The sequence below is a fragment of the Pecten maximus genome, chromosome 12 (genome assembly GCF_902652985.1).
Source record: "Pecten maximus chromosome 12, xPecMax1.1, whole genome shotgun sequence".
Taxonomy (NCBI): domain Eukaryota; kingdom Metazoa; phylum Mollusca; class Bivalvia; order Pectinida; family Pectinidae; genus Pecten; species Pecten maximus.
The window spans coordinates 22,419,404-22,437,988 of NC_047026.1; the positions used below are offsets into that span (position 1 = coordinate 22,419,404).

At 37.1% G+C, this 18,585-nt stretch overlaps 1 protein-coding gene across 1 annotated transcript; it reads right to left on the reverse strand.

Moving 5' to 3' along the window:
* Positions 1–300: 300 nt before the first annotated feature.
* LOC117339968 (Hermansky-Pudlak syndrome 1 protein homolog) lies at positions 301–18,499 on the reverse strand. Its single transcript, XM_033901691.1, has 16 exons — positions 18,368–18,499; positions 16,429–16,578; positions 14,596–14,717; positions 14,351–14,459; positions 13,657–13,808; positions 12,028–12,274; positions 10,069–10,132; positions 9,694–9,764; positions 9,346–9,511; positions 8,891–9,090; positions 7,725–7,889; positions 7,006–7,118; positions 5,582–5,773; positions 4,300–4,438; positions 3,657–3,770; positions 301–620 (listed from the first exon to the last, which is right to left on the reverse strand). The coding sequence occupies exons 1-16, from the start codon at positions 18,476–18,478 to the stop codon at positions 357–359; spliced, it is 2,379 nt and encodes a 792-aa protein (XP_033757582.1). The 5' UTR covers positions 18,479–18,499; the 3' UTR covers positions 301–356.
* Between the last annotated feature and the right edge of the window lie 86 nt (positions 18,500–18,585).

An 18,585-nucleotide genomic window follows, 5' to 3' on the forward strand; every position in this document is an offset into this window, starting at 1 on the left:
CATTCATTGGACAGAATGCCTCTAAAATATTACTCATCGTATATCTAAGTTAACACTGACAGCTGATCATACATTCTCCACACAAACTCATGGAGGAATATGTCCCATACATTTTAAGTTCCTGACAGTAGTTCACATATACATACATTCACCCTTCCAAAGCTTCCTCTCTTGGTTTAACAACCTATAAGATCAGTTACTTACAGTTCTCTTATAGTAACCAAACCAAACTTACAGGATCTTGCACATTGATGGCAATTACATTTGCCACAACAGAATGGAACAAATTTGTTTCCAAATGTCTCGCACCTCATACTTGTAAATTATTGACAATGGTCAATAAGACCATCACCCGTTCACCACACTAAACTCATGGGAGAATACGGGTCACCAGATATATCCCACATCATACGTGTGAGTTTCTGACAATGGTTCACAATGTACTGTGTATGTACTAGGCCAATGTGCATCATCATGAGTTCGTAACAGTTGACGGAGCCTGGTACCACATTGGGAAAGGACTCGCGTGTCAAGTTGCGGTAGAAATTGCCGGAAAGTATCCCTGGGGGAGACTGGGCCAGAGAAGCCTGATACTGCTGCTGGACTGGCATCTGGCCACCCTGAAATAAATACAGAATATGGAAACACAGAGCATGATATTTAAATTTTTAGATCACCTGAGATAAAGTCTTGTGTATGGTCAGTCTGTAAACAATTTACATTCTTTACTTATTCTCTGAAACCCCTGAACCAATTTCAATACGATTTGATAGAAACCTTGCATGGCCATAAGGTCATTCAAACTTGTGAATAGCAAAATGTATATTGTCTTCACCCCAGAGGGTTGGAGCAAAAAAGTGTCAAATAAGACCCACATTGGTAGAATCAAATACTCTTCATGGATGGAAGGGTCTTGGGGTGCTTTACCAAATTTGGGAATTTCACGTTTTCCCCTTTGGAGGGTGTAAAATTAACTAAGTTTGTAAAGGGAAATATAAACTTAGAATTATCAGCATAGGATGACAGTTTGATGGTATATATGCTCATACTGGCCTTGACCAACCCAAGGGCTGATGGGTGAAGCTAGAATTGGTCAAATTGACTAAAAAATATATTAGAACTCAGGTGACCACTATGGCCAATGGGCCTCTTGTTATTTCAATGCCTCTGCTAGGGATCGAACCTGGGACCACTAGTTTTCTAGTCTTATGCTCAACCGATTGAACTAAAGAGAAATTCTCTTTAGCTGAGCTGTATATTGTGATTAGAATTTACCAAGGTGACATACTACTCCCTCCAGGGAAAAAAATGATCTTGAGTTTCCAGGGGTTACAGTGATGCTTTCACAGGTAATGCTGCATAGAATTTCTGAGTCCCTACATGGGCGCCAATGTCACAGAGAGCATGATAAATCAAAATTTTATGTCAATGCCTTGGCTAGGGATTGAACCCGGGACCTCTGGCTCTATAATCTTATGATCAACTGATTGAGCTAAAGAGAAGCTCTCACTAGAAGAGAGGTATATTGAAGCTTGGGTTGAATATTATTTAATCCTATTATATTTACATGTAACTTTTTTTGCAATTGTTGAATAAAGTTTACATTTTTTTTTTCACAAGAGAATATTTTCAAAACCAACAGTCATGTACATGTAGAATACAAGGCAATATGATTACAAGAGGCCCAGGGGCCTTAACGGTCATCTGACTCTAAATTAAAAACCTTCTATTATTGTAGTATGTATTCTCTGTAGCAAGTATATAGTGGCACTGTTGGCCATGGTGGCCATCTTGGATTTCTGACCGATCCAATAAATAACAACACTTGGCCAGAACCATCTCAGGATCATTTCTGGTAAGTTACAGCTGAATCCCACTGACGGAATTTGAGAAGAAGTTTGAAATAGGTGTTGTTCAGGAAAAACCATGATTGCGCAATCATGTTACAAAATGGCCGCCGTGGCTACCATGTCGAAGCTTTTACGAAGCCAAAAAATAACCACACTTTGTTGCCTCTCCTTCCTTAACATCCTCACCAATTTCCAGCTCAATCGCACCAGTGGAACTGGAGAAGAAGTTTAAAACGTGTTTTTCAAGATGGTTGCCATGGCGGCCATCTTGGATTTCTGACCAACTTGAAAAATAACACCACTTGGTCAGGACCATCACAAAATCATTTCTGGTAAGTAAGAGCTCAATCCCACTGGTGGAATTTGAGAAGAAGTTTGATATAGGTGTTGTTTAGAAGAACCATGATTGCGCAATCATTTTACAAAATGGCTGCCGTGGCTGCAATGTCAAAGTTTTTACGAGGCCGAAAAAATAACAACACTTTATTGGCTCTCCTTCCTTAACATCCTCACCAATTTTCAGCTCAATCGCACCAGTGGAACTGGAGAAGAAGTTTAAAATGTGTTTTTCAAAATGGTTGCCATGGCGGCCATCTTGGATTTCTGACCGACTTGAAAAATAACAACACTTGGTCAAGACCATCTCAGGATCATTTCTGCTTAGTAAGAGCTGAATCCCACTGGTGGAATTTGAGAAGAAGTTTGATATAGGTGTTGTTCAGAAGAACAATGATTGCGCAATCATGTTACAAATGGCTGCCGTGGCTGCCATGTCAAAGTTTTTACGAGGCTGAAAAATAACAACACTTTGTTGCCTCTCCTTCCTTAACATCCTCACCAATTTCCAGCTCAATCGCACCAGTGGAACTGGAGAAGAAGTTTAAAACGTGTTTTTCAAGATGGTTGCCATGGCGGCCATCTTGGATTTCTGACCGACTTGAAAAATAACAACACTTGGTCAGGACCATCTCAGGATCATTTCTGGTTAGTTAAAGCTGAATCCCACTGATGGAATTTGAGAAGAAGTTTGAAATAGGTGTTGTTCAGAAGAACAATGATTGCGCAATCATGTTACAAAATGGCTGCCGTGGCTGCCATGTTAAGTTTTTACGAAGCCGAAAAATAACAACACTTTATTGGCTCTCCTTCCTTAACATCCTCACCAATTTCCAGCTCAATCACACCAGTGGAACTGGAGAAGAAGTTTAAAATGTGTTTTTCAAGATGGTTGCCATGGCGGCCATCTTGGATTTCTGACCGACCTGAAAAATAACAACACTTCCTCAGGACCATCCCAGGATCATTTCAGGCAAGTTTCAGCTCAATCTCACCAGTGGAACTTGAGAAGAAGTTTCAAATGTGTTTTCAAAATGGCGGCAATTGCGGCCATCTTGGATTTCGGACCGACCCGAAAATTAACAACACTTGGTCAGGACCATCCCAGCATCATTTCAGGCAAGTTTCAGCTCAATCCCACTGGTGGAACTTGAGAAGAAGTTTAAAATGTGAAAAGTTTACGCACGGCGGACGGCCGCACGGCGGACGGCGCACGGCGCACGACGACGGACGAAGCATGATGACTATAGGTCATCCTGACCCTTCGGGTCAGATGACCTAATAAGCTACACTCAGCTACGTTATAAATTAATGTACTATGTAGTGGATCAAGGTATGAATTTAGTCAGTTTGAAAATGAGGATAACGTGAAAATTTGGTGATACTAGGGTCAGAATGTACTATACACAAAGATTTCTGCAATTCCAATTAATACATGTATTATAGGGAAGGCAACATTGGATGTCTTACATTGCAGTCTTCAAACCATAGGAAATAGGAAAAATGATAGTCGCCATCTCTTGTTGTCACCATGGTGACGCCATTCTTCAGCTTTAGTTGTACCCATTCTATCATTTTCCAAATCTGAAACAAACAAAAAATTATCAAACACTCTTGGACAACGTGTTTCAACATAACTGTTAACTTTTAAGATGCTATGTCTTCAACAGAGTGAAATTATGATCAATTAAAAACAAGAATAAGTTGTATTTTTATACAATCCCTAAGGTTTCATATCAACACTCCTTAAAAAGGTTCTGTTTTTATCTTTTAAATCTAAAGTGAATCAATAAATTCAAACTGCAGCCAAAGTATTTCTAACATACTCTATATTTGTTATGTAACTTTTTGTCTGTAATAAGCAATCACTTTTATACATTTTCATGACGAAGGTGTATATGCTGTCACCCGTTCAGTATCCCCAAAATTGATTTTATCTTTCACTGGTTAGAAAATCATCAAATTGGGAATTAAAATTATTCAATTAAAATTTTTAAGAAATCTGACATTATAACTACCAAAGACACTAGAAGAAGGGAGTGTTGGAAATCTGACATTATAACTACCAAAGGCACTAGAAGAAGGGAGTGTTGGATAGTGATGTATGTTGTACCTTTTCCTTGAGGAGCTGGGTGGCGTCCGTACTTGTGCCATCCTCGCTAGTCGTGATGTTGAGCGAGGGTGCCATGACTTGATTTGTCTTCCTGTCTATGTAGATGAAGTGAACGAGGCCAGGAAACATATCCAGGTATGTATGTTCGTTAAGGTCTTTATGTAATACATGTACAATAATTACACATTATTATGTGTCTTGCATGTCCTGGTTTGTTAGTGTATAGTATGAAAATATTCACTAAAATTTCAGTATTTTTTTTCCAAAATCAATTAAAAATAACACATGACAGTGACCAATGCAACCTGTATACATAACAGACATGTGTAAATATTGATTCATTACAAAACAAATATCAAATTTTATAAAATCATTAATTCTTAAAATTCACCTACCATGTCAATATAGTATATCATTTTTACCCTAAAATCACTTTCCGAGAAGACAATACATCTGACTTATTGTAGAATTCATTCCAATTTGGTTATAAACTTATCTGTAAATCAACTGGAGAATAAATGAAGATTTTATATCAATTTCTGGAAATCCAAAGTTAAAACCCCCAAAAATATGTAGGATGTGTTGAGATGTCCATACTAACAAGAGATCAGATGGTGGGCTAAAAATGCACATATATTCGCGGTTTTATTGAGATAACATGGAGCTCCCTATGATGTTAAAACGAGGAATAAAACAATAGGGCTATTAAACACACATATATGACACGGTGGTCTTTGCAGTTCATCCTAAAAGTTAACTGTTTCCTACACAATTCACACAAAAAGGCAGTGTCCCCTTATCTCAGCTATATCATACATAAACAATACTGCAGTAGAATGTACATTGCCTTTTATGGACATGTATGACTCTGACCAATGAAATGTAAGACTCTGACCAATGACATGTAAGACTCTGACCAATGACATGTATGACTCTGACCAATGAAATGTAAGACTCTGACCAATGACATGTAAGACTCTGACCAATGACATGTAAGACTCTGACCAATGACATGTAAGACTCTGACCAATGACATGTAAGACTCTGACCAATGACATGTAAGACTCTGACCAATGACATGTAAGACTCTGACCAATGACATGTAAGACTCTGACCAATGACATGTATGACTCTGACCAATGAAATGTTTTTTAAATTCCAATGATTCTAGGATTACTGCATGATGAATAAATAAGTTGTCATTGATAGACTGACCTTACTGTTCAGGTTTCAGCGAGGAATTTTAACTACTGTCACCGATTAAGTTTAAAGTTAAGGATATGTTGTCATGGTAATGTTGCGCTGGGCCTTGACAGCTAGATAGTCCTTGTAGTCTCGCAGTTTGACCTTAGCTTTCTCGTGTATGACCTGCACTGCTTCTAAGATTGCAGTTGGAATGTCTCGGGGGAGGAGGTACATGTAGAGGAAGAGCTCCTTCACTCCCTTCAGTAACAAGTTCAAGGAACGCTCTACACTGAAATATAAATACAGAAATGTTTAAGATTTGTTTGTTTATTTGGTTTATTGTCCTGTGAAAAATCAGGGTCATTTTAAGAGGTCTCTTTGCAGTAGTTGGTGACTACCTCACTGAACAACATACAATAGGACATTTACTAGACAATATTATTACATATATATTTATATGTTAAGAACACCCACCTCTCAAAAGCCAGTAACACATTTATTCTCAGACAATTTTTGTTTGTTTTTTGTTTAACGTCCTATTGACAGCCAGGGTCATTTAAGGACGTGCCAGGTTTTGGAGGTGGAGGAAAGCCAGAGTACCTGGAGAAAAACCACCAGCCTACGGCTGGCAACCATGTAGGTTTCGAACTCGCAACCCACAGGTGGAGGGCTAGTGTTAAAGTGTCTCAGACAAGCATTTAAAGCAATACCTGTTCCTTTCCAGCTCCAACTAAAAATAGCAACAGTGACCTTGACCTTTACATGTACCAAACAATTTTTTTCTAGATATTATGGTCCTTTATCATCGTATTAAGTTTGATTAAAATCCCTCTAGTTGTGTTAGAACCTCTACAGTGTATTTGAAAGCCACCTGGGTAAAGGCCATTTCTACCTGCACTTTTGAGTCATCTTTATTTAGGGCGAATTTGTTCTCCAAAAACCAGTTTGAGTTTCGAACCGGTTCTGTAAACTTTCCATTTGTTGAGTAAACCAGTTTCAAACCACATTTAAACTGAAACCGATTCATTCATTTGTTTCTGATCAACTTAAACTAGTTTATTAAACCATTCAAGCCACCACCGGTTGTGGTTTGGAAGGTTTCGTATCTGAAAACAAGATGGGGAATGTTGTCAACATGCAGAATGTGCCCTTGAAGTGCGCTACGTGCTCCAAACTTGCCAGCTATGGCTTGTAGTATCATTTGACTGGACAAATAAAATATAAATTATAAATATTAATAATTGTTTTCCCATTGGTATGACAGTTCAACATAATTTGGGATTCGGGGAATTTTTGTGCGTTCAGGAGGTATTAACGTTTCAAATACTGCTCTGAAGCTTTTTTTTCCAAAGACACCATATTGAAAACTAGAATTTTGCATTTGTTTCTCAAGAGCAAACCAGTTTTAGTTTACAAACCGTTTTGAAAACCAGGTTTAAACCATAAACCCAAACCTAAACCAGTTTATTTGCAACAAATTTGCCCTTAGATTTGACAATAAAGGGAGATAAACATGTTTACCTAGGTGGGATTTCTCCACAGGAAGTCTTCTCAAGGTATTCCAGCAGTAAATTTTTAAACTCAGGTTTATCCCAACCGGCTCGTATCTTGTTGAAAATCACAGCAATGTTACCCTATAGATAGATAATATCATCATTTTCTCAACTATTTTGGACCTAACATTCCACCAGATTCATTTATGATGTTTTAATATTTTAGAACCTAGAAATATATAAACATTATAAAAGATTTGTACAGGACCTAAATGCACATTTGACTATATGTCCTTGAATGTATATGTCAAGGTCAAATATTTGAGCATATTTTGTCAAGGTCAAATATTTGAGCATATTTATAACACTTCACCCAAGTAAATACATACTAAACAACCTGACCTTTCACAGAACTTGTAAATCTCCAGCAGTTACCTAAATGGTTTATGAAATAGAGGCATTCATGTTAGTTTCACAAACAAGTCCAGAACTATTGGAGCTCTGTTTATGTGTGTATCATCCATTCAGAAAGAGTAGTGATATAAGGATATTTTTACAAACAGACCATGGATGAAAGGCAATTTGATAATCTTATGATGGTGGGAAAACATACCTGGTACATCTTTTACATGTCTTTCAGGAAATAACAGGTAGACATAGTCACTACAGGGGAATACATACAGAGATAGGACGACTCCACCAGCCCCCCCCTCCCCCTCCCATCAAAATCAAATCAAATTACAATACCTTGATCTTTTTCATGGCAGGCACGAGTTTGTGGAGGAGGGAAGTGATCATGTCAAACAACTCCTGTCCCTGTGTGCGATGGACTCTGGTTCGTCGTCCTGACAACAAATCCTTCAAAAGTAACAGCAGTTGACACAGTTTGTCAGCATGTCCCCCCATAGGTACCTGTACAAAAAATGAAATACCACATCAGTGAATGTGCTTCTGCTGCCTCCTAGATTTTAACTACTTCCAGAATAATCTTCCTATAGCTCTAACATCTTCATTAATTACCCAGTTATCTTGGCATTTCATGCTTACTCAAAACAATCATCTCTTGTACATGCTTGCATTTCAATTACCTGGAGTCAAAAAAAACAGGTCACTGTTAATTACTATCACTATACCTGGGTGGGGGACTCACCAGACTAACGAGGACTATCACCATACCTGGGTGGGAGACTTACCTGACTAACGAGGACTATCACCATACCTGGGTGGGAGACTTACCTGACTAACGAGGACTATCACCATACCTGGGTGGGAGACTTACCTGACTAACGAGGACTAGCACCATACCTGGGTAGATCTGTGAGTGGAGGGAGACTAACCTGACTAACGAGGACTATCACCATACCTGGGTGGGAGACTTACCTGACTAACGAGGACTAGCACCATACCTGGGTAGATCTGTGAGTGGAGGGAGACTAACCTGACTAACGAGGACTATCACCATACCTGGGTAGATCTGTGAGTGGAGGGAGACTCACCTGACTAACGAGGACTAGCACCATACCTGGGTAGATCTGTGAGTGGAGGGAGACTTACCTGACTAACAAGGACTATCACCATACCTGGATGGGAGACTCACCTGACTAACGAGGACTAGCACCATACCTGGGTGGGAGACTTAACTGACTAACGAGGACTAGCACCATACCTGGATGGGAGACTCACCCGACTAACGAGGACTATCACCATACCTGGATGGGAGACTCACCTGACTAACGAGGACTAGCACCATACCTAGGTGGGAGACTTAACTGACTAACGAGGACTAGCACTATACCTGAGTAGATCTGTGAGTGGAGGGAGACTTACCCGACTAACGAGGACTATCACCATACCTGGGTGGGAGACTTACCTGACTAACGAGGACTATCACCATACCTGGGTGGGAGACTTACCTGACTAACGAGGACTAGCACCATTCCTGGGTAGATCTGTAGACAGTGCAGTTGGTGTGGAGAAAATGAACAGTTGTCTGTACAGAGAAACACAGTTTGCCTGACATAGCTATCATTTTCTGTCCTCTGTGGTGCTGTCAGTATTGGAGGAGGTGTGTCGTCCACTATCGACTTCATGCTGTCGGACTTTGATCCACCACCTGTTTGAGCAGATACAAAAACAAATGTCAAAGTCAAATCCAAAAGTTAACCAAACACCTGACAATTATCATTATGATATATATTTGGTTTGGTTTATTTTGTTTAATGTCCTATTAACAGCTAAGGTCATTTAAGGACGGCCTCCCGTGCGTGCGACATGCATGCGTGTGGTGAGTGCGTATGTGTGTTTTGGAAAGCTGCGATATGTTCATATATATTTGTACCTGATGAAAAACATCTGTAGAGCTCCATACCTGATTGGGATAAAGATGATGAGTGTTCCATCATACTTGTACTCCTGGCCCGCCCTGTACCAAACAAGTTTCTCCAGGATGACATGCCGGTGAACACATCTTCACTGGTACGACTTCGACCACGTGATGAAGGAACATTTAGCCCTTGTTCTACCTTTGGCCACAGCTAAGGGAGATAACCAAACATGATACCCTAGGAACATGCTGGCAGATAAAAATCAACCTGTACGTCAGAGGAACTCAGCTTTATGATGAGAATACATAAGATATAAATACATTCTCCACATGGAAGATAACTTATTCCAGAACATATATTGTTTATGTAATTTCAGACACTCCTGTTCCTACCTTAGGACGAGTGTCTGTTGGTGGCGTAGTAAATGCCTCTCCCATCTCAGATACCTGCGGGTATGGACTACCTATTGCAAAAATTTCAAAAACAGAAATAACATGTTATTTTCTCTGTCTAGAAGACATTGCAGATCTAGGTATGATGTATTTAGTCATATGATCTATGATGTATCTTGTCATGTGATCTACAATGTAGCACGTACAATATGTACATGTATTCTCTACATTAAACTGAATTCTGATGGTAACATTTACACAACAACAGAAAACACTTAATCTAAGGTAAATAAATGGTGTCTGAGAACTGCTTCTTTAAACACTAGAGTTGTCCTCCCTGATTTGTCAGTCTAGTAAAGACAGGCATGTTTTTACCTGTTGCCGTAGAGAAAGATTCCTTTCTGCTTTTTTGTGTTGGAGTGTCACTGGCACTCTGATACTGAAAGTAAAGAGAATGATGTAAATGTAGTGTAGCAGTTTTACTTCTGTCAGGTAAGTTAGGATTAATTATAATGTGTACAATACACCTTACCAAACCACTGTGATGTAATAATGTAAAAAATACCGGTAAATTATAATGTGTACAATACACCTTACCAAACCACTGTGATGTAATAATGTAAAAAATACCGGTAAATTATAACGTGTACAATACACCTTACCAAACCACTGTGATGTAATAATGTAAAAATACCGGTAAATTATAATGTGTACAATACACCTTACCAAACCACTGTGATGTAATAATGTAAAAAATACCGGTAAATTATAATGTGTACAATATACCTTACCAAACCACTGTGATGTAATAATGTAAAAATACCGGTAAATTATAATGTGTACAATACACCTTACCAAACCACTGTGATGTAATAATGTAAAAATACCAGTAAATTATAATGTGTACAATACACCTTACCAAACCACTGTGATGTAATAATGTAAAAAAATACCGGTAAGTTATAATGTGTACAATACACCTTACCAAACCACTGTGATGTAATAATGTAAAAATACCGGTAAATTATAATGTGTACAATACACCTTACCAAACCACTGTGATGTAATAATGTAAAAATACCGGTAAATTATAATGTGTACAATAAACCTTACCAAGCCACTGTGATGTAATAATGTAAAAAATACCGGTAAGTTATAATGTGTACAATAAACCTTACCAAACCACTGTGATGTAATAATGTAAAAAATACCGGTAAATTATAATGTGTACAATACACCTTACCAAACCACTGTGATGTAATAATGTAAAAAATACTGGTAAATTATAATGTGTACAATACACCTTACCAAACCACTGTGATGTAATAATGTAAAAAATACCGGTAAATTATAATGTGTACAATACACCTTACCAAACCACTATGATGTAATAATGTAAAAATACCAGTAAATTATAATGTGTACAATACACCTTACCAAACCACTGTGATGTAATAATGTAAAAAATACCGGTAAATTATAATGTGTACAATACACCTTACCAAACCACTGTGATGTAATAATGTAAAAAATACCGATAAATTATAATGTGTACAATACACCTTACTAAACCACTGTGATGTAATAATGTAAAAAATACCGGTAAGTTATAATGTGTACAATACACCTTACCAAACCACTGTGATGTAATAATGTATAAAAAATACTGGTAAATTATAATGTGTACAATACACCTTATCAAACCACTGTGATGTAATAATGTAAAAAATACCGGTAAATTATAATGTGTACAATACACCTTACCAAACCACTGTGATGTAATTATGTAAAAAATACTGGTAAATTATAATGTGTACAATACACCTTACCAAACCACAATACACCTTACCAAACCACTGTGATGTAATAATGTAAAAATACCAGTAAATTATAATGTGTACAATACACCTTACCAAACCACTGTGATGTAATAATGTAAAAATACCGGTAAATTATAATGTGTACAATACACCTTACCAAACCACTGTGATGTAATAATGTAAAAAATACCAGTAAATTATCATTATATGGAGCATGCAGAATTTTAATGTAAATACAAGAAAATCTGGTTCATTCAGAATCTTTATAACACTAAATTCCAGCATTAGCATCAGTGTAACCCTGAAAACTTGAGGATCTAACCCTCCTAAATATTAGCTACCTCCTACAGACCCAGCTTGGGAGAATTTCTCATTAGCTCATTCAGCAGAACGTTATTCTATGTAGTGAACCTGAGAGACCTGGTTTTCAATCCCCAGAGAAGATCTTCAAATAAATAGACGTCTACATGTATCAGACCTACATCAACGACACAAACAAATCCACATCTGTTACCTGGTCATCAGCATCATCTAAGGAATCCTCATCCTCCCCCTCCAGGGCACTCTCATACCGATCTCGATTGGGAGGATTGGTACGGGCTGAAGCTGGCGTCTTTACCTCTTCCATAGGATTTCCTGGGTCAGGTTTACAGTAAGAAGAAGCAAAGAAATCTTCCAGTTTCTCATTGTTAGGAAACATCTGCTGGACGAGCAATATGATCGACAGAATGTCTGCTGCCTGTAGTTCAGCCGAATTACGACTAAAATTTATAATGAAGTTTTGAAATGAAAATTTATAAAAAGAAAACTTAAAATGAAAGTTCAAGATGAATTTTTTAATTATTAACCAAATCCAACACAATTACATGTAACAATTAAGATAAGTTTTGTATAAAAGTTTTAACAACTAAAATTTTAAATAATTTTTTAAATGAAAATAAAATCATTGAGCAAATCAGACACAATATATTCCAGTTTAAAGTCATGAAATTTTGCACCTCAACATTATTTTATTATGGCCCCTTAATGAGGGGTATTCTATCCCTAATAGTGATGTTTATAACAAACTTAATTGCTACTCCGTGTATTCAGTTTTGTGTATAATATTAAGAAATTAGAACTTGATGGTAAAAATTAACATCAATTTTATCAGTTTCCTTCTTCTGATTAAAATTATGCTTGTAACAAAGTATTCTACCATCATTTACAGAACATTGTAGAGCTATTACACAACATTGAGAACATCCCAAACAGTGTCTACAGGAACCAGTGTTAGGGTGGATGTACCCTGATTCAAGAATGATGAATACCTACAGTCAAGGGCAAAGTAGACCTTGGAGAAATCGTAAAGTAATCTTATCAACTTAACTTATCTAGAGTCAAGGGCAAAGTAGACCTTGGAGAAATTGTAAAGTTATCCAATCAACTTAACTTATCTAGAGTCAAGGGCAAAGGAGATCAAAGAGAAATTGTAAAGTTATCCAATCAACTTAATTTATCTAGAGTCAAGGGCAAAGGAGGCCTTGGAGAAATCGTTAAGTTATCCAATCAACTTAATTTATCTAGAGTCAAGGGCAAAGGAGACCTTGGAGAAATCGTTAAGTTATCCAATCAACTTAATTTATCTAGAGTCAAGGGCAAAGGAGACCTTGGAGAAATTGTAAAGTTATCCAATCAACTTAATTTATCTAGAGTCAAGGGCAAAGGAGACCTTGGAGAAATTATAAAGTTATCCAATCAACTTAATTTATCTAGAGTCAAGGGCACTAAAGAGAAAAGGTAAAGTGATCTAATCATCTCAGAGGATGCGCTATGGGCAATAATGTGACGTTATCAAAAAGCGTAACCATGTCCAAAATTGATAACATTATTAATTTTGACGCACATCTCATGGGACACTGATGATAGAGCAATGAAAAGGTTACAAAACACCTTACAATTTATTACAAGTACTAATTTTTATGGGAAAAGATAAATTGATGTGCCTCATGCTGGCCAGCCACATCTTACCCTTTGGTTGAGATTTTCCTGTCCACGGTACAGGGCCATGTCTGATTCTATCATTCTATAGAACTCAGATTTGTGACTTCATCAGATAGAAATGAATGCCTATTGATGTTGACAACTATAATATGTTTCTTACTCAGAGTATAGAGATAGAAGTTTACTGTTGATGATAAGAAGTGCATGAAGAGTGGCCTTTTCTCCGGATTTCTGTATCTTATTAATGGCTGCCTCGAGAAGCTCCATACATTTAACGTTAACAGTTTGGTTCACCTGAAGTCTCTCGATAGCCTACAAACATACGGATGATTATTAGTAAGAAAACACTATACGGTTAACTAGTACTTTTGTCAAATTCACGGAGTGATGATAAATTTTATGAATTACAAAGCAATAAAATTACAGGCAATGTCTACCTGGCAAAAATCCATGGGCGAAACAAGCAATATTTATTATTTATAAGTTTTATTGAGTCCAATTCAAGAAGAAATTAAAACATTCAAGATAACTCTTTTTGAAAATGCTTTTTTTTCACAAATTATGGCTCAAAATAAACTGCATTGTCTTCTTTATGCTCTACTGTTGACATTGTTTCAGTTCAACAACTCTGACAAGCTTCATAAAAATCTTCACAAGATGTATGTCTCTTTTCAAAAGTTGGCATAATTTACCAAGTCTATAGCAACAAAAGACAAAAGGTTTCCAAAGCATAAATAAAATTTTGTACATTAATTCTGTAATTCTTACATAAAAGAATTTTTATCATTATATCCTTAATAAATTGAGTAAATTAGTCTAAGGATATCAAAGCAACAAGATTGTATAAGTCTCACCTCAACCAGAAAGGACTGTTCCTCCAGGACGAGTTTATTATAAGTTGAAATAACACCTCTCACAAAATCCCATCGGTCTCTTCTCGCTGCAAACTTACTGTGCCCCAATCTGAATCCAAGAACTTTACTGGTGAGAATTGTTATAATTCAACAATTTGATGGTTTATCTATAGTTTAACAAAATCTCAATTAATCAATTTTACTGTGATTATTTTCTCAATATTTCAAAATTTTGTTTGTCTTACTCCTCTGTAGCAGGCCCAAACAGGAACTCCATGAGTCTCACAAATGCACAGACCTTCCGGTGTAGGAACTCTTCACTCTCTGTCTGATCTCCATTTATCACAATCAACAGCAAATCTTCAAACTGTCAAGTAAACAGATTCAAATTATTAACCAAACAAGCACCTTAGTTTGTTACTTGAGTAATTACATGTAATGGACCTCATAATCATCCTCAACCCAAGGTGTCTTACTATTGTAGACAAGACAATTATACTCCCCACTAGATGTAGGTCAAAGGGTGAAATGTAGGTCACAGTTACCTTTGTTTACATTTGGTACATAACTAACCTTCTACCACAATACGCTGTGTTATTCCACTCTCAAGATATTGTATAAATGTGCCGACTGTTGGATAAATATATGTTATATACCACTAGTGGTATATGACCTTCTGGTCTTTTGATTGGTCAAAAATTTGAACTTTGACCCAAGCTGCAATTGTTATTGAGGTCATCAATAATCAAATGACGTCACATCACCAGATCCCGGACGTCGACGGTACACTTTATCTGCATATGCGAAATTATACTTCGCCACGTTTCTCTTTGATTCAAGCTGATATTATTGTGGTAGAACAAGGTCACACAACTTGTGATTGTTGGATATGGAATTTATTTCACACTCGTAAGTTATTTTTTAAAAGTTGCAAAAGACACCCGCTAAAGCTTGTGTCTTTTGTAACTTTTAAACGAGGCCCAATGGGCCTGTATCGCTCGCCTGGCTCTACAGCAACTTTGAAGTTGATTGAGGTCATTTCTACAGATACTATGCTGATAACCTCTTTGTTCAAATATCAGAGTAGGCTAGGTTTATTCATAACAACAAAATTTCAAGTCCTTCATTCCAGCATACTATTGGCCTAATATCAGGTTTCGGAGACTCTTGGCTTTCACAAAATTATTGTTTACAGATTTAAGCCGATTTTACCGCTGTGATCATGATTGTAGCTCAAGGTCATTCATTTGAACAAACTTAGTAGCCCTTCACCCAAGCATGCTACAGGCCCAATATCAAGTCTCTGGGCCTCTTGGTTAATGAGAAGAAGTTGTTCGAAGATTATAGCCTATTTGACCCATGTGACCGTGAATGAAGGTCAAGGTCATTCATTTGAACAAACTTAGTAGCCCTTCAACCAAGCATGCTACAGGCCCAATATCAAGTCTCTGGGCCTCTTGGTTATTGAGAAGAAGTCGTTTGAAGATTATAGCCTATTTGACCCATGTGACCTTGAATAAAGGTCAAGGTCATTTGTTTGAACAAACTTTGTAGCCCTTCAGCCCAGGATGCTACAGGCCCAATATCAAGTCCCTGGGCCTCTTGGTTATTGAGAAGAAGTTGTTTAAATGAAAAAGTTGATGCCGGACAGACGGATGGACGACGGACGCCGCACCACGGCATAACTTACTCGTATGAAATAAATTCCATATCCAACAATCACTCATTGTGGAACCTCTAAATCTCACTTAGATGCAAAATGTATAGGGAGTTCCAGTGTAGGAGACAGAGTCTAGACAAACTTTCAGGTTGGTCAAAATGTAGATCAGTGACCTACTTTTGGTACACGACAATGATTAGACAGAGCCCTGAGACAAATACTGATGTAAGGACAGAAGGTTTGACAGACACAACTCAATTCCATAGTCACCCTGGTTCTGGGGGTGGGAGTGATGGGGGGGGGGGGGGGGGGGGGGGGGGGGGGGGGGGGGACAAATAAGTGAAAAAGTTATCTTCACCTTAAAAACTTTTGGAATAATAAATATTCTGAAAGATGAAGATTTTCTTAGGGTACAAACCTGTTTGAAGACAAAGAGATAATCATTCTCACAGGTGATTGACAGGCAAGGATTCTTCTTGTGATCAATCAGCAACCACTGTGACATAAACAGTGGTGAAAACAGCTGCATCAATACATTATGATCCAATGTTCCATTGTTGTCCTCTGCCTACAGTTAAAATTTAAAAAGACAAATATGTTAAAGCAACTAATTTCAAAAGACAAATGTTTAATTTGTTTTGTGTAGTAAGTGAATACTCCCATGTTAAATACATGTATCTATGATCCAAGAGTGCAGGGATGTACAATATAAAATATATCTTATTATGATGTATCATTAACTTTTAACTATAAAATCAAGTAAATAAATTGTAATTCTCCCACATTGCTATTTTCGTTTAGAATTTTAATTACATTTTATGAGAGTATTATGAGACTAGCAGAAGCAAAGTAAATTTTATTTTGACTATTTTACAAAATGTAAAAGATAATATCTATATTGTGAGATAATCCCTGCAGCTCAATTTGGTCACGGCCACTCAGCCATGACCCTTGCATATATACATTATTGTATGCATTTCCTTAAAGCCACATTACTCCCAAACAACCTAAAATTCTAGTTGCACACATGTATTAATGGCAATCCAAGATGCTCATTCACGCTCTCCCAACATTAAAATGACCACTGGCCTAGACGCTTGACCAGGGGATTCCTTGAGATATCAGTGTATAAAAATAACTCGCCGCATTTATATTTATAGCAAGATTTGTCACGGAGCCGAGAACGAGGCTATAACAACGTGCACTGCACATAAACTACACACATGGCCGTTGTTTACATATTGAGCATAATAATGCCTAATAATGCTTTCATTCAAACATATTAACAGAATATTCGTGTAATACCCAGGTAACTGAACAAAATAAACAAACATAGTTTACGTTTGAATACTAAATTTTAAAATGTGAGCAATATGCATACAACAAAACATCGATAAAATCTAAGATCGTGACAATCTTCAAAAGCTAACCAGCAATCCAATAGACGTCCGGAAAAATCGGAATTCGAGTCTATTCCTTTTTCTTCTCTCGTTAAGTTCCAACGAATCATTTCCTTTCCTAAGGAAATACTCGGGTTTTGCTGATTCCACACACTTTTGTGTCGGTTTTTTTTCCAGAATCTGTCTGCGTTTCGCAGTTCCCCGCTTGCGGCGTTCCGCCATTTTGTATGGACTGTAAAACCCGCCATTGCATTGTGGGACTAATTTTCAGAGAAACTTGGTCCGGCAGGCACAGTTATTTTTTCTGGGAATTCCCCGTATACTTTCATAAATACACATTTTCTTTCAGTTTCTGATTCACGATAATCTGTTAGGTATTTATCAAGTCAGAAAACTGTAAAAACCTCAAAATGTGTACATTGATATATGTTTCTTCGTGAGTATGTGGCTTTAAATCTGAGACAGTCAAGTCATAGGATAATTAATATTGTGTCAACACATTTAAGCCAAGGATATAAGTCATAAGTATTCTTTATAGCCATAGAAAATGGCACTTTCAGATTCAATGAACATATGCCTGGGGATAATTTCAAAAAAAAATGTCTTATCTATAATTTAAATAAAAAATGATAAACACAATAAATTGATAGTTATATGAATCACCGTGAATGTTGGTTTGGTTACATTCTGTTGTATCAGCTACATGTAAGCTTTAAATTATGAACCTGCATGAGAGGATGTGTTAGGAGTTCACACGGGTTGTAACAGTAAATTAAGATGTTATATGTAATAAAATATGGGTATTACTAGTTTTTTTGGTATAATGTATATTAGTATCCCAATTTACTCTCAGAATATCAAACGCATAGGACATGCTCATTGGTTTATCACGAGACATGGGTAAAAAAAATCCTGAACTTTTCGCACGCGTCACTTAATCAATAACATATAATTTACCTGAAGTAATCCTTCTTCTATAGCTTGATTGTTGACATTCTGTATAAATTCTTCATCGCAATCTGTAAACAAGATATCATTTATTCTATTTATTATGAGAAATCCCTTCATATTGGTCACCTGTCATTTCTTGTCCTCTAGGTCAGTTACAAGCTTAATCGTAATCGCTGTTTGATGCAAGCGCACCATCGAATAGTTTATTTAGATTATTTTCGTAT

Excerpts from the sequence above, each read along its gene's own strand:
- LOC117339968 (XM_033901691.1), bottom strand. The coding sequence starts at position 18,478 with ATGAAGGGATTTCTCATAATAAATAGAATAAATGATATCTTGTTTACA. Across the intron at positions 10,133-12,027 it reads TAGATGATGCTGATGACCAG|TATCAGAGTGCCAGTGACAC; the intron begins GTAACAGATGTG and ends CTTTACTTTCAG. Across the intron at positions 621-3,656 it reads TATGGTTTGAAGACTGCAAT|GGTGGCCAGATGCCAGTCCA; the intron begins GTAAGACATCCA and ends TATTTATTTCAG.